The sequence below is a fragment of the Orcinus orca genome, chromosome 9 (genome assembly GCF_937001465.1).
Source record: "Orcinus orca chromosome 9, mOrcOrc1.1, whole genome shotgun sequence".
In the NCBI taxonomy this organism is placed as follows: Eukaryota; Metazoa; Chordata; class Mammalia; order Artiodactyla; family Delphinidae; genus Orcinus; species Orcinus orca.
The window spans coordinates 87463803-87479669 of record NC_064567.1 but is presented as its reverse complement, the minus strand read 5'-3'; the positions used below and the strand labels follow the sequence as shown (position 1 = coordinate 87479669).

The following is a 15867-nucleotide window of genomic DNA, read 5'->3' as shown; positions in this document are numbered from 1 at the left end:
AAAAGTTTGTTTGGGTTTTTCCGTAACGTCTTACGAAAAACCTGAATGAACTTTTGGGCCAACCCAAATTATTTAGAATCTCCTCACCCTGCTAGAATGTGAGCCCCTGAAGGGCAGTGTTTACCTTGCATTATCTCTCAGATAAATGCATACAGCTTGTATTAATTCCCAGGACATATAGTAAGTGCTCAAATAAATGTTTTAATTAATTAGGTCTCTTCTCGTTTTGGGGTGAGTATGAGTCTGCAAAATAGTAAAAGCTCTTGAACTTTGATTGTGAAGAGAAGGAAAGAGGGTTAGAGATGTATTCGTGTAGTTAAAAGTTAGGAAACCTAAAATCGGTAATGATTTGTGACCAAGAGCAAAGCCACTCTATTCTAGAGGGGGAAAAAAAATAATTGAACATCAATTAGTCTTTGAAAGACTAACAATCCCAAGTGAAGCATATCCTAGTACTTTTCTCTGTCCATTGCAGGTAAAAGCCTCCTCTCAAAAAAAAAAACTGTTAAATTGTGTTGAGAAAATTGAAAATTCCTATCCATCCTCTGGTGTTTGGTTATAAATTCTTAATTTTCAGGTTTAATCTGCCTTTCCAAAGCATGATAATAATAATACAAAAATAACTGTACAGGTACTTTAACTTAATTACATTAGAGAAGAGAACCTTCCCACTGCTAACTTTTCTAAACAGTTCAGCAACCCTATTAACAGGATGGAAGTTCAGGGCTAGAGTCTGGTAGCTCATTCAAAGGAAGAGCTATGGTCCCACAAATATGGATGGAGATTATAGATGCTTACCAATATGCAGCAACAAGCCTAGGGACTAACATCCCAAAATGGCATGGTAAAAACACATGTTTATCTCTGCATAGAAAGATACTTAGTCTAAATTCTTAACAGTATACAATCAACAGATGATGTTGATACCCATTTTTATAAAGCTGAATCCATAACGTACTAACCAATCCCTTCCACAACACAAGCAATTTTATATTCTTCAGGCAGTTTTGGCACTAAGTTGAAAATCACTCCTAAGATTTGTAACATAAAATAAGTTGATATGTTCTGTTACACAGAAACCAACAAATTTCTTTTCCAAAGTGTTAGTTGAAAGTACTACATAAAAGAACTGGTAGAAATATCATCACACATTTAATTCTCAAGGCAGAACTTAGTTGGTCTTGCATTTCTAACAACTTAATTGATTTTTCATTGAAGGCAAATTCTTAACGCCCAGAGTTATAGTCGTGGCTACGAAGGCTTTAAAAAAAAAAAAATCCACTTTAAAAAATGTTTACCTACTACAGGCATGTTGAACTGCTGCAGGTCGGTAGTTCCCAAGCCAGTTTGACTACCATAATTATCTGGGAAGCTTGTTAACTATACATTCCAGGGCTCCACCCAGAGTTCCCCCAAACAAGATGTTATGTATCATTCATAATTTTCTTAAGAATGTACCAATTCATTAAGAACCATATGCTGAACTCCTTAGTGTGGCCCAGGAATCTGCATTTTTCACAGACCTCATCCTCAGGTACTTTTCATGCAAATTACTACTTTGATAAACATTTAGATACATGGAATGAAGCATTTCACTAAAATGTTTATTTAAAGTTACAGTGCCAAGACAGTTTTGTTTTACCCATTTCTTTTTTTGAGTGTTGCTGTACTAGTAGATGTCTCCAACCTGTGAAGCTTGGATGTACTATTGGCATGAACCATTTCCTTCATTTCTTCTTGGAGATTTCATCAGAACAGCAACGTAAATTGTTTTCTAAGAAATTTAGAATATTCTGATGGACTGACCCTTTTTTTCTGTAGCAGATAAGGGTCAAGTCTTGTTACCCTGGGAATCAGTCTGTCTTTTTAATGAGTGTTTAGGGTTTTTTTGTGAAAAAGAAGCCTTATTTCTATACTCCTTCTCTCTTAATATATAGGAGCATTTTAAACCGGGAGGAGCTATCATCTGTTACTTTAAACATAGTGACATTTCATCCTGCTTTTACAACTAATTATTCTAAGATGTTTAGAGAGTGTGATCTTTTAACCAAGGTTACTGTTTTCCCTTAAAGGTGAAACCAGTAACTTTAAATTCCAGAAGTGCAACTCAGTAGAAGGAAGCATCCTTTCATTTAATATTAGTAACTTAACAGTAGTAGATCTTAAGGAATTTAGATGTCATGAGCTAGGACTTTAAGGACCCACTTCAACATAAAAAATCCAGTCCCAATACCAGTAAATAGTCTCATATAATTCGTTTTGGTATCATGTTCACCAGGCAACTTTATGTATATAATTAGACTTCCTATATAATTAACCTTCTTGGAGGAAACTACTGGCCAAAGAGTTAATCATGTGTCTTCATTAAAAAAAAAAAAAATCATCTGATTTATCAGTTTTAACACACCTGTCCCTTGGTTACTGAGATACTGATGTGCTTATTAACAAAGTCAGGTGGTGTTTTTTTTTTTTTGCGGTATGCGGGCCTCTCACTGTTGTGGCCTCTCCTGTTGCGGAGCGCAGGCTCAGCGGCCATGGCCCACGGGTCTAGCCGCTCCGTGGCATGTGGGATCTTCCCGGATCGGGGCACGAACCTGCGTCCCCTGCATCGGCAGGCGGACTCAACCACTGTGCCATCAGGGAAGCCCCAAAGTCAGGTTTTTTGATGTTATATGTTAGATTGATAAACATTCTTTTGACTTTGAAATTATTTATAAATGCCAAAGAACTAGAAATTACTTCAGCAAATCCATAATACAGTATATGGAGATACATATGAAAATATAAATAGTATACCAAGAATTCATTCTTTAATCAAGCTGGTAGTAAACATTGTGTGTGTGTGAGGGGAGAGGGAGGTTGTTTCTGAGAAGACTGACATATATGTTTTAGTCTTAAGGAACTCCCACTATGTCACCATATTATCCAGAAGGTTAACCAGGAATAGAAAATGTAAAATTTAACTTACCCTAGATCAAAATTAAGCTCATCCAGGTCTTTGCCTGCTGATTCTGCCAAGCTAATTGCCTTGGCAGTGTTTCCATGGATACTAGGTAGGGGCAGTGGGGGTTGTATTCATAGGCATCACTATTTAGATGATGAGGTATTTGGCTATCTTAAAGAGTCATAGTTACTCCTTATCTTACCCTCACTTCATTGATTTGTTTTTGTTTTTTAATTAATTTTTATTGGAGTATAGTTGATTTACAGTGTTGTCTTAGTTTCTGCTGTACAGCAAAGTGAATCAGTTGTACATATACATCCACTCTTTATTAGATTCTTTCCCCATATAGGCCATTACAGAGTACTGAGTAGAGTTCCCTGTGCTATACAGTAGGTCCTTATTTATTTTATATATAGTAGTGTGTACATCTCACTTAATTGAATTTCTTTACTTTTTTTTTCCTTCAAATTAAAGCATAGATTTGCCTCAGATTGGAAACTAAAGTAGTCATGTCATTAGCTATGGGATTCTTTAACCCGAAAGGCAAAAGACAACATGATTGCATTTAAGAATGTATGGATAAGATAAAGAATTGTGGAGTGAGACTGGAAGAAATCTTTTTAAGATGGCTGTATTTTAACACCTCCTGCCTAATAAATTCACGTCCGAAGGGACAAATGTGTGGAATTTAGTCCTTCCAACATTCCACTGAGTTAATCATTCTTTCTGTTCAAAGAGGCAGTGAGGAATAATTTGTGAGTCGCTGCAGTTAAAAATAAAGTGCCATATGAGCACCCAAGGGCAGAGATAAGGATGGAGTTATGGGTCTTAAGAGAAGAACCTGGCTTAGTTTACACAGGTGCCAAATACATGAACGAGAACACTCCATTAAAATTCCTCTCAAACATTGTATATCTTACGAGAGTAGGTATATCTGTGGGCTTTCACAGTGGTCAGTCTTGCTCCATTCAGCATAAGCTTAAAAAATATTTGCAGAGATTGACAGAATTTAGGATTAGCCTGAAAACCTCTCAGGTATCCAGTGTTAATTATCTCTCCCTCCCTCTTTATGCATGCATTAGTTTGCCCAACAAGTGACTGACCTCTGTTTAAATAGCCACAGTGATATTGGGGCAGTTTATTGCGTCTTTGGTCAGCTCTGTTTTCCTCTGGATCCCTAGAACTGGATGCATTATTCCAAATTGGTTTTGTCCCACAAAACAGTAAAATGAGGAACTGGGTAGGTAACTGGCAAACAGCATAAGTTATTTGGACATGTAGCTCACTCCATAAGTAGACTAACCAAGTAAACAGGAAGCTATTTGAGAAATTTAACCATCATGTTTTTTTCAAATGTTACTTTTAAATCTTTGGGAATATTTTCATAAAATAACAACTTCCATCATGTTACTTAGTAGAATTACAGCAAGTTTTAGGAGCTATCCGAGATAAAAGATGTTGCATGTAAAACTAAAATTATACACATAAGTATGTAATTGTACACATGTTGTAATAAACTTAAATCTCAGTTTGAGTTATTTCTTACTTTATAATCATTGAGTTTCTTTTCACCCAAGGTAAAGTGTGAGTATATTTTTATACTTGCTGTATTAATTGACCAAACAAGCACTCAGTGATATTTTCAGATGCCAAAAAGCATTATGGTGAAGACCATGTTGAATTAAATATCCAGCCAGCACTTTTAAGTTACTGTGATCATACACGTATGCATTAAGTTGAGCTTTACCCTTCTTCCCATTAAGGACTAGAGCAGGAATGGGCAAGCTATAGCAAGCACTGCCTGTGTTTTTATAGCTGGGCAGTTCAGAAGGTTGTTCACATTTTTAAAGGGTTATTGTGGAGGGGGGGAGGTGACCCTATGTGACTGAGACTGTTTGTGGTTTGAAAAGCCTAAAATGTTTCCTGTGTGGCCCCCTATACAGAAAAAAATGTGTGGATTCCTGAAGTAGAGCAATTAAAGGAAATATTGTGAACTTAAGACTTCTAAAAACAAGTAATGATCAACTGGTAACTGCTAAGCCAGAGAGCCTGCTCGTCATCAAGGGATCAATTGGGACATAGGAAAGATGGAAGCCGGTTTAGGCAGGAGGTCAAAATACAAATATCAAGAACTAGCTAATGAATAGGCAAAAAATTATATATCCTGGGTCAGAGCCAGTAGATGGAATAATATGCTATCATTAAAATGAACTTATAACATGTAAAAATGTTTCTGATATATTTAAACTATTTAGTATAAGGCTTTATACCCCATGTCTTAGTGACTTATAGAAAAAAAATGTAAGTAAACATTTTTTGTTACTTACATTTTTGTTACTTACTTACATCACAGCAACTAGGGCAAATATATGTCATGTTTGATTCAGTGCATGTTTCTGTTGTGGCAGTGAGGGTTTTGCTTAATCTCTTACCCGCTGACTGCTAGGTAATTGGTTGTGCAGCAGCATTCTCCGAAGTATGTTGGCACTACCTTTAAACAGAAACTGATAGGTTAAGGAAATGGTGAGTCAAGGCCTGAATCATGCTCATTATTCAAACAGAATAATGGATGTGACATTAATAAACGGAAAAGGATTACTTGCCTCCTCACTAGGAGAATTTAACCTTCAAATATAGTACTACTAAGTAAAAGTTTTAATGCACCGGAATCAGAAATTACTCTGATTACTTTGTATTACTTTTTTTTTTTTTTTTTTTTTTTTTTTGCGGTACGCGGGCCTCTCACTGTTGTGGCCTCTCCCGTTGTGGAGCACAGGCTCCGGACGCGCAGGCTCAGCGGCCATGGCTCACGGGCCCAGCCGCTCCACGGCATGTGGGATCTTCCCGGACCGGGGCACGAACCTGCGTCCCCTGCATTGGCAGGCGGACTCCCAACCACTGCGCCACCACGGAAGCCCACTTTTTATTACTTGGTAGACTAATAAAGTTAATCGGACATAATAAGCATTGTCAAGCTATTCTTTTAAAATGATGGACTCTTCAGTGAGGTGTCGGCATTTTATAAAGCTATATTGGACTTAAAAATTGGTCACCAGTTCATGTACATACCATGTGAGGTTGCCCTCCTTGGGCAGCCTTTGACTCATCCTAAAATTTAAAACAGGGCTGTGTACTTAATCACATTCACCAAAAAGAGATGAGGGATTAAAAGTAATAATATATTTTACTGACAACTTCACAGGGGAGACTGAGTAAGGAGTTTAAATTGCAAAAATTATCCTATTTTGCTCACAAAAATCCCATGCAGTTATTTCCTAAGATTTTTTTTTAATTGTGGTAAAAGAAATACATGAGGTCTGTCCTCTTAAATTTTAAAGTGTACAGTATTGTTTCTCCTAAGCTTTTGCTTCTCACTTTCCAGTTGCCCAGTCTTTCTAAAAATGTCCTCCTCTAAGTCGTCTTTCTTATGCAGAACAATTTAGCAGTTGTGGGCAATATACAAACTTAGCAGGTATATTCTTATACTTGCTTAGGAAGTAGCAAATATAATCAGATTGTATGTTCTTCTACCTTGTGGCAAGGTCCCACTGGGTAGAGGACTGATAGTACCAAGAACCTTGTAGCTGCTTGTCACAGAGGGACACAGCTATAAAAGAAACAGAGCATCTAACATCTTTGAGGAGTGTCTCACTGGATTTAGCCCACTAATTTTACCAGGTGTTTGGCAAGGTGTGACTGCAGTACAGGGTCTTTTTTTTTGCACATCTTGATTTAGGTCCTGGGCCTGCAAAGGCTTGATTTGCTCCAGTGCTTTCCCTCAACCCAGGCCCTTAGCATTATTAGAGTAATAAAGAATTGTAAATTTTAATCATATATAGGTGGAGGAGAACTTAATCTGGTTTAATAAACTTGCAATACATTATCTCTGAGCCTGAACATCTTGAATAAATAACATAAAGCATTTGTAAAAACAGGTTGTTCTATAAAAAGGCCTCATTTCTATCCAGCATATTTTATTTGGCTGTGTTCCTTCCCTATAATAGGATAGAACTTCAAGAAATTCCAAAGCAGATTTGCACTTTTGCATAAATTACTCAGTTTGTTGGCTGTCACGCCTCCATAGCTTTTCTGTCTGATTATATAAAATCAGGATAACTCGGGACTAACCAGAGAAATGATTCCAAGCAACCATGATGTATATTTGCCTTTAAAAGGCCAGTGGTTCTTAAAAATGGGGATTCTGGGTCAGCCTGTAGCAGAATTACCTGTGGGGCCTGTTGAGAGTGCCTGTTTTTGACAAACCTACCAAGCTAAAATCAAATCAGTCCTATATTTTGAAAAGGTAACTATAATCAAAAGAAATGTTCTCCTTTTTTGAGATACTGAAACTGCAATGAAGAGCTTGTCTCTTAAAATAGTTATGAGAAATGCCATAATATCAGGCTCCACATTTATGGGATGTTTTTTATGAAACCCAGATCAATATTTTAACAAGACTTGAGGAATGCAAATATTAATAGGCTATCTAGCATGAACAGATGTAAATAGGAGTGTATTTGAGCAACCATGGTTTTTTAAGGGAGCTATGAATTTACAGTGCAATCCTACAGGGAAAGAAGGGAGAGAAAACTGCTATTTTGAGCTGCACACAGATGAACTGCATCACATCTGAGATTTGATAGTCCCCTCTCCTCACTATTCTTGTTGCACAGGAAAACTACATGATTAAAGGTAACTTGATGTAAAAAAGATACTTAACTGTAGAAGTCAGGGAATCATGATACCACTTTCCAAGATTAGGGGAGTGTGTGGGTGTGTGTGTGTCCGGGGTGGGTTCACCTGGCCAGAGGAGTTAAAATAACAATGGGATTAACAATGTTCAAGAAAATTTGTATCAAAAAGGAAGTTATTTGTCTGCATGATGGGTTCGACATAAACAATCTGATACTGCTACCCAAGTGACCCTCTTTGGTAGGCTTTAAAAATTTTTTTTTAACAGTTACATTAGTAATCTGTGAACCCAACCATTAACTGGAAAATAGTCGAGGGGAATCCAGGTGCAAAAAGCAGGTTCTTTGTACTTAAGGAATACAGCTTCAAAACACCTCCAAAGTATGGATTAAAATAGCAATTCACCTTATCACCTACCCCGGACTAAGAGCCCCACCTATAAGACTTCCCCTGATTCCCCAGGGAAGAGGGTCACAGTTCTTGAGGTGCTGTCATGCTGTTTTCCCGTTTCCCTGGCAAAGATAAAGCTATTGTTTTTTTCCTCAAAAAAAAAAAAAAAAAAATCCTCAGAATCCTTCCTTTTCTGATGGTTTCATGGAACCAAATTATTTATGGTAAGATTCTTTTGTTTCAAGCTCCCAGAAAGTAAGCTTAAATGGCCTTAACCTGAGTTTTCTCCAGAGATACTTCCCTCGATCCCAAAGACATAGAGATTGATTTTGTGCCGTGACCTTTTGACAGCCCCATAAAGCCTATGATCCCTTCTCGGCATGCTGTAAATGTGCTTTACGTAGTGCACACACAACTCTGAATTCTATCTGCGGACTCGTGGTTAGAAATCCTTTGACAGGGGTCACAATTATGAGAAGGCTACGTAATGAGGCCTGTAACTGCTGTTACCCCAGCACCCTGTTTTGGAACCCCTTCTCTCAACTGACTTCGGAGAAACTAGCTCGCTTCAAAGTGGCTGAGGTGAGAAGCCACAGTGGGGAATTTTTCTTTAGTTGGAAACGGAAAGAGGAAGAAGTTAGCCCTCTTCAGTCTGACCAGTCTAGAGGAGGGAGAGGTTCTGTCACCCAGTTTTGGCCTTTTGTGGAAATAGCCCCTTTCACTGTATACATGATAAACGGGCTTAATCATAACTATGGACACACCCAAGACCCCCTTTCTCTTCATCGAGATCTCGCTCGCTCTTGGTGGGGCGGTATTTGCCCTCATGACCTCTACCAAGCCGTCCAAACATTGGCTTCCCCGTCTGGAAGAGCGAGCTGTGAGTGTCTGCGCAGCAGATTTAGGCTCGAGGCCTGGCCGTCGGCCCAAACGAGTCGGTACCTGGAGTTTTCGTCAGGGTGGCCGGCTAGCCAGCGCCGTCAAGAGCGTAACCGGCCCGCTTCCTGCGTCGCAGGGGCACCGCCCTCGCGGCCGGGGGAGGGGTCGGCGCCAGAAAGCCGCTCTCCCCTCCCCAGAGCCTTCCTGGCGGCCGGCGGCCAGCAGTACTGCAGGGTCGGAGGCGGGGAGGGCCGTCCCGCGCAGCCGCTGCGCCGCTGGAGTAGCCGCCCCGCCCGCCTCGTCGCGGAGGAGCCCCAGAAACGCACTTCCACAGCGGCCGAGCCCACTTCCGCCTGCTGCTTCCTGGGGCCGCCAGGCCTGAGCTTTAGCTTCTCCGGAATTCATTATCCTGCTTAACACCCTGTAAAGCCATCCTCTCCTCGTTCTTTCCAAAACCCGTATAATGCCGCTTCCACTTCGTGGCGCACACTGCTCAAACTGAACCCGGCGCAACCGCCATCTTCGGAAATGCTGGTAGCTGTCGGTATTTCCCTCGTTCTGTGTGCAGAGCGGAAATGACTGCTCGTTATTCTCGATGCTCTACTAGGGGAGGCCAGAGCAATAATGTCCCTGCTATGGGAAGGACCTGCTTTTGAATTCTGAGCCCCCTATCACCGCTTAGCAGCTGTGTCCAAATTTAAAAGGTTACTTAATTTCGCCGAGTCTCTTATAGATGGATCAAACGAGATAAAGCATACAGAGCCCTTAGAACAATACCTGGCATAGAGCGGTATCTAGCATAAAGGTTAAGTAAAAACAAGGAAAAGTTTAAAGGATTTTTCGAGCACCTATTTGCTCAATATTATGTTGGTTGTGTTAGGCAAGGATTCTCTCCGTCCCCATAGGAATGGCCTCCCACCTGAAAGAGCTGGTGTTTGTCTAATGGTTTCTCAGTATGTTTACCAGCTCCCAGGCATCCTTTAAAGCTCCTGGTTCCTAAGGAAGTTTCTGCTCGTGTTCAACGTGACTAGCCCCTATTGCAGAGCTTTGTACTGGATGAGTATTGTGTAGGGATGGGGGACAAGCCTAGGTTTGGTATGACTGTAGCATTAACCTTTTTTTTAATTTCACAGGGAAAATGGAGATGAATGAAGAGCTAGACAGGCCTCTTCCCAGGTACATTTTAGGCTGCTGCCTGACAGCAGGCCATAATGCTTCCGAACCCTGGCCCCCTACCATTTGCAACCAGGTATAGATTGGAGGCCGCGGGCGGGCGGGGGTGGGGGGGTGGGGGGTGGGGCGGGGTTGAGTTTTGAAAAAAAGATCAAGAGAAAGATGCTAGTTTTTTTTTTTTTTAGTTGCGCTAATGACTCTAGTAGTTCTGCTTCTTGTGATAACTTATAAGGGAATGATAGAGAATTAAACGTACAAAAGATTTATTATTTTTCACCAAAAAATGGAGAAACTCCAAACTTGTGACCAACTCATTCATGATCCACTGAGTCTCACTGAGTCTTGACATGTTGAAGGATAATTAGAACTTTACTCTTCCGGGCTGAGTTGTTAACTTGTTTCGATTGATTTCTGCATTCCCAGCAGGACTCTTTTAAGTCCTTGCCCCTTCAGACCCTAACTATTCTCACTGCCGCATAACTTGAGACTGGATGATACCTTCAAACACCACAGTTCCCACTGTGGAGTGAAATTATCTGATCCTTACACCGGTTAAAGAGGTGGAGGTTCCTTATACTTAAGAACTTTTTTTAACTTAAGTTATACTACAATAAAAAACCAAAAATGAAATGACATTTTTAATGTTGAATGGCATGGAAAGGTGAGCATCTTGTATAGTTTGATGAAATCACATGTACAAGGTAATCTCATTTTTGTAAAAAAAAATTATAAGAATATGCATCAAAATGGTGATTTTCCTCTTTATTTTTTAAATGTTCTGCAGTTATAATAGTGGAAAATAAAAGTTATTTTGTAAACTGTGTGACTTATAAGAGATGAATATTCTGTTAGCTAACTCCTCAGTTTCCATAGAGGTAAACAAATAATGTCAGTTTGATAAATCAAGAAATAGAAACATGAACATTATTTCGGAATCTGGAGTTACCTCTAAAAGATACTGCCTCTTGAGGCTGAGGATGGGGTCATGTTCCTTTTCATTTTAAGCTCTTGGATATAAGTGTGGGGTTTTTCTTTTCTTTTTAAAAAATATATGTACATTTTACTTTGCTAAATAAATTTTAAAAGGTAAAATATATCTCTGTGTAATTTTTTTAAAATTTATTTTCATCCAGGTTACCCTACCCTTTCCAGGTTACTCTTCCCTTTCCCTTCACACTCTTCACTTTGCCCTTCAACAGGCAGGGCAAAGAGAAATTTGAAAACCTGGCTGAAAGGCACTTTGAATAGAAATCAGTAGAGACAAATTACAAATTGCTCAGTATAAAGCATGAGGGTTTTGTTTTTGTTTTTAATTGAGGGGCTAAAAATACAGCTGCTTAATTGTCATAAACTGCATCGTACTCTTTCTGGGATGGCCTTTTGGCTTGAGTCCGTTACTGATTATGTATCTTGTAGCACTGTGGGAACTGCATTATCAGAACAGTTTTAAAGTCACAGCTTGCGTATTTGGTGCCCTCTAGTGCACTATTTTCAAATGACAAAAGCATAGTTTATCGGTGCCAAGCTGTTAACTGAAGAGGATAAAATGTACATTTCAATCCACCTTCCCAGTGTGATTGATCTTGTTTCTTTTCCTGACATCCAAAGACACTGATTCCTCTCTGCACATACACATTATTTCATATCATGACACTCACTAGGCTGTGACCTTGCACTAACTAGTTCCTTAATCTCTGGGCTTCAATTTCCTCATCTGTAAAACGAGGATGATAATCGTCAGAACTGTAATGTGGACGCCCTGCACACACGGGGGGCACACTCACTGCTAGCTATCTTTTTTTTACATTTAATAGATCAGTCGATACTAAACATGCTTGAAGACAGTAATCAATCTTGACTCAGGTATCATAATCTGGTGGTTGGGGAATGTGAAGAACGTTAATGAGTAGCTTAAAAGATAAAGAACAGAAGTCTAGGTGTGATTCTCATCTCTGGTCCCATGTTACTGAGTCAGTTCATTGCAATTCTCAAGTCTGGAAGCATGGTAAATTTCTCTGCATCCTTCACAGTACCTGTAATTACATACCCTTAAGAAATATTTGTCTTGTTTTAATGTTCAAGGTAAATGGTGTTCTGGTTGAACCTAGAAAATACAGAAAATGCTGAATGATAGAAAATAGTTAGTTTAAAGGTTTAAAGATTTGGATTCAAACTTGTTTTGTAAGCCAGAGGTTTCAAATGCCTCTTTCTGGATTTAGTGTGGTTTCTCAGTGGGCTGTGGACAGTTTCTCTGTTATCAGTGTACAGTGTGAAGGCATGACTGACTCTGGAACCCATGTGAATCAGCATTTACAAATCGATAAGAGGTAGTAGGTTCCAGAATTTTCATCCACTCTCACCTAACTCCAGTTTTGCTTAAGTCTCTACAGCTAACATTTATTTTCTCTGACACATCTCTAGGAGACCTTATCTAGTTTTCCTGCATTGACAGACTTGGACTTTGGTGCTTAACTTCACTACCTCCTAGATTCCCCAAGAGCCCAGTTACCTGAAGAAAGCACTGGGTGCTTCTGACCCCGTGAATGCCTCTGGAGTCTTTGGTCTTGTATGTAATAAATGTCCCCATGCTTATTTTTCCTATGTGTCTTATATTAGGCATGTCAGTATTGTTTCTCCTCCACTTCTACCTGCCTCAGTGCTAAATCAGATTTTTTCTTGAACATCTACCAGCTGACCATTTGCTGAAGCCCTATTATATGCTAAAATGTAAAGCATTTTATGTACATCACTCCTAAACTCTCACAACCACTGTCCAGTTAGGCAGAGGGTATTGTCCCCATTTTCCAGAAGAGAAAATCGCTCTAGGTCACCCAGATAAATGTCAGAGCCACATTTCCAACTCAAGCCAGCCTCGAGAGCCCATGGCCTCAATACTGCATCAGAAACACTTCCCAAAGGGAGAATTTTGAGTTATTTAGCCTTTAGAAGTGCAGGGAGAATCTTGCAACTCCCTTCAGGCACTCAGCCATCAGTTCTGAGGCTTATTCCCTTCAAGAAAGCCCACCTGTTCAGCCCTGCCGTATTGATCATTTTTTAAACCATGATGGTTCATATTTGCTTGGCACCTTGCGGTTTTCGAAGGTTGGCCCATGGGGTATCTCATTTTCTATTCGAGAAAGCCTTTTGCCCTCATCATCCGCTGAATCTCCAAGCTGGGGCAGCAACTTCTTTCCTGGCAGAAGATTGCAGCTGTTATTATTTACCCTCCAGGGGATACACTGCGCATCCCAAGCCTTACAGCTGGGAACACTGACATCTACCTGTGCAAGCATATAAAATAATCTTGACGAAGGGGAGGGGTGTTCACTCGCAGGCCATCCTGGTCACAGCATGTTGGGCAATGAACTCTCCCAACTGGAAGCTGTGCCGCAGAACCAAAGGCACCGTCTTGGCCATCAAAACTACATTCAGCAGTCCTTCAGTCAGCCGGGCCTCCCCAACACATGTGCTCATCCACTTGGGCCAAGCATGTGGTCGTCTAATTGCTTTACCTTTCTTTAACTCCCTCCCTTCTTCCCCCCCATTCCCAACTCTCTCTTGTCCTTAAAAGCTTCCTCCAGGTTTACACCTTAGCCTCCTTGTAGGATGCCGGTGAATGCCAAGGCTTGTGTGGGTGGAAGATTCTAAATCAGCTGCGGACACAGGCCTGGAGGTGGGCTGCCTGGTGTAGAAGGGCCACAACCTGAAAACACATGAGCCTCTTTCATCCCAATAGGATTTTTGTTGTTGTTTTCTAAAGCCTGCTGTTCCAGCAGGGCACTTCACCAGAAGCTATGGTGTCTGCAACTTTTAGACAGCATAAGCACTAACAACAGAGCTGCCCATATATGTATCCTCTGCAAGACTTTCAACAGAACTTGGGGGCCTGGAAAAATTGTTTTTTAAACAAGCCTGTTTCTCCCTTAGCAAAACAGGTTTGAAAAGTATCAATAGCTTGAAGCATATCATCCACCATCATCTTCTCCGTAATTAAGAAGTTTCACAAAATGACAGGGTCAGATTTCATACTGTCAGCTCTCAATTATTTGCTGGTGGAGGGACTCCAGAGACAGAATTCCAATGGGACTTAAATACACTGTTCATTTACATTGGTTTTACGAGGCATTTTAGTCATTAACATTTTTAAAGGGGTGTGTCTGCGGTTCTGGAAATTTACAACTGTTTACAGCAAATAACAAAGCTACTCAGTGAGGATGCTGACGGGGCTGGAATGCTGTCGAATATCTTTTCCACCCTTTGGACCAACTCTGCTCAGTGAGGGCTGGAAACAAAATGGGATTTGGCCTTAGACAAAGAAAAGTTTAATCCCTGATGCTGCTGTGTGGCTTTTCAGATCCCTTTCTTGGAAAATGGGGGAAATGAAATAATATCACCTACCTTCATGGTATCAGAGAACAACCTTGGAAGTTGCGAGGGAATTCTCAAACACAACTGTGAAATGTTTCCAGCATTCACTCAGGTATTTTAATCTGGAGGAGCCTGGATGTGTCACACATGTCCATGAATAGACCAGAGCTGCTAATTATCTTGGGTTGGGAGGCTTTGCCAACCTCTCTAAATTATGACATTCTGGCTATAGATTATAAATAAAGGGGCTCAGGATGACCCAGGAAAGTCACAGACTAGAGTCTCTGGCTGGAATCTGGTCAGTGAGCAACTCAGGTTGGAAGGTAAGCATGTTTTGTGTTCCTAAGAGCCATCGAAAAAAGCTCAATTTCTTTTAAGAAGTTGCTGCTCCATGGTTTATCCTTACTCAGCTTATCCTGTTTGTTAATACATGATTAATTTTCAATAATTCATTTGAATGTATACTAAGTGGCAGATGTGGCCTTGAATTCACGATGTTGCCTGAGAGGTTAGACGGCAAACAGGCTCATGTGAGCAGCCGTCCTACACAAAATCCCCGGCACCATGTGCACAAGTTCTGAATTGGAGCAGGGTGGGGGGTGAGTATGGAATAAAGGGGGGATGGATTGGTTAGTATCAGGCAGAAAGAACTGGAAAGTGGGAACCCAAGTATATATGATCTGCTGAAAATACCAGATGAGTTTCTGCAGGTGCTTAATCATCCATATTATGTAACTAACATGTTCTGGATTAAGGACTCTCTCTTGATCCCCAGGATAGAATCGGGTCCTTGTGCCCATAAACAAAAGAAAGCTTGACAAACTCAATCGTATGTTCTTTCCAAAGAGCACATTTGTTTTCAGGATCAGGAAGTCGGAGCACTGTTACACTAAATGTTTAGATCTGTATTACTTAGGATACGGGTTCAACAACTAACAGAGATGCCCAAACAGTAGCGGTTCAGCAGTGTCAGGGGCCCCATTTCTCTCATTGTGCTGCCACCCTCAATACATGGCTTCCATTTCATGGTCCAAGATAGCTACTCCAGCTCCAGCCCTCACATCAACACTCCAGCAGAAAAGGAGAAGGTGAAGGGCAACAATCTGAATGCTGTGTACATCACTTCTACTCCCAACTTTGGCCACATCTAGTTGCAAAGGAGGATGGGAAACTGGTGACTGTGTCCAGCTAGAAACTCTATTATAAGAAAAGTTCAGACTGGAGGGCAACTAGCAGTTCCTGCCATGATTCCCTTCCTGTGGTTTTCCACTCCAAACCTACTTGATTAATAATTCAAAGTGCTGAGCTAGAAGCCCACTGAATTCCCTACATAGAGAAAACAGTTTTACCTCCTCTATTATTTTTGGATAGCATAGGTAATAAATGCTATTATTCTTACATAATAATAATATTATTATTCT

The 15867-nt window shown here is 40.4% G+C and overlaps 1 protein-coding gene across 5 annotated transcripts in view; it reads left to right on the top strand.

Annotated features, from left to right (window-relative positions):
• Nucleotides 1-15867, top strand: part of LOC117203713 (uncharacterized) — a 1186790-nt gene that overhangs the window by 11192 nt on the left and 1159731 nt on the right. The window contains exons 3-4 of one of the 5 annotated variants that reach the window (XM_049714808.1): nt 10039-10081; nt 12500-12672. In XM_049714808.1, coding sequence (XP_049570765.1) covers nt 10039-10053 — 15 coding nt within the window. In that variant the 3' untranslated portion in view covers nt 10054-10081; nt 12500-12672. Of the gene's footprint in view, nt 1-10038; nt 11175-11211; nt 12261-12499; nt 12673-15867 lie in introns of those variants that run through there. The other 4 variants (XM_033439428.2, XR_007479220.1, XR_004486599.2 and 1 more) reach the window with 4 other exon arrangements.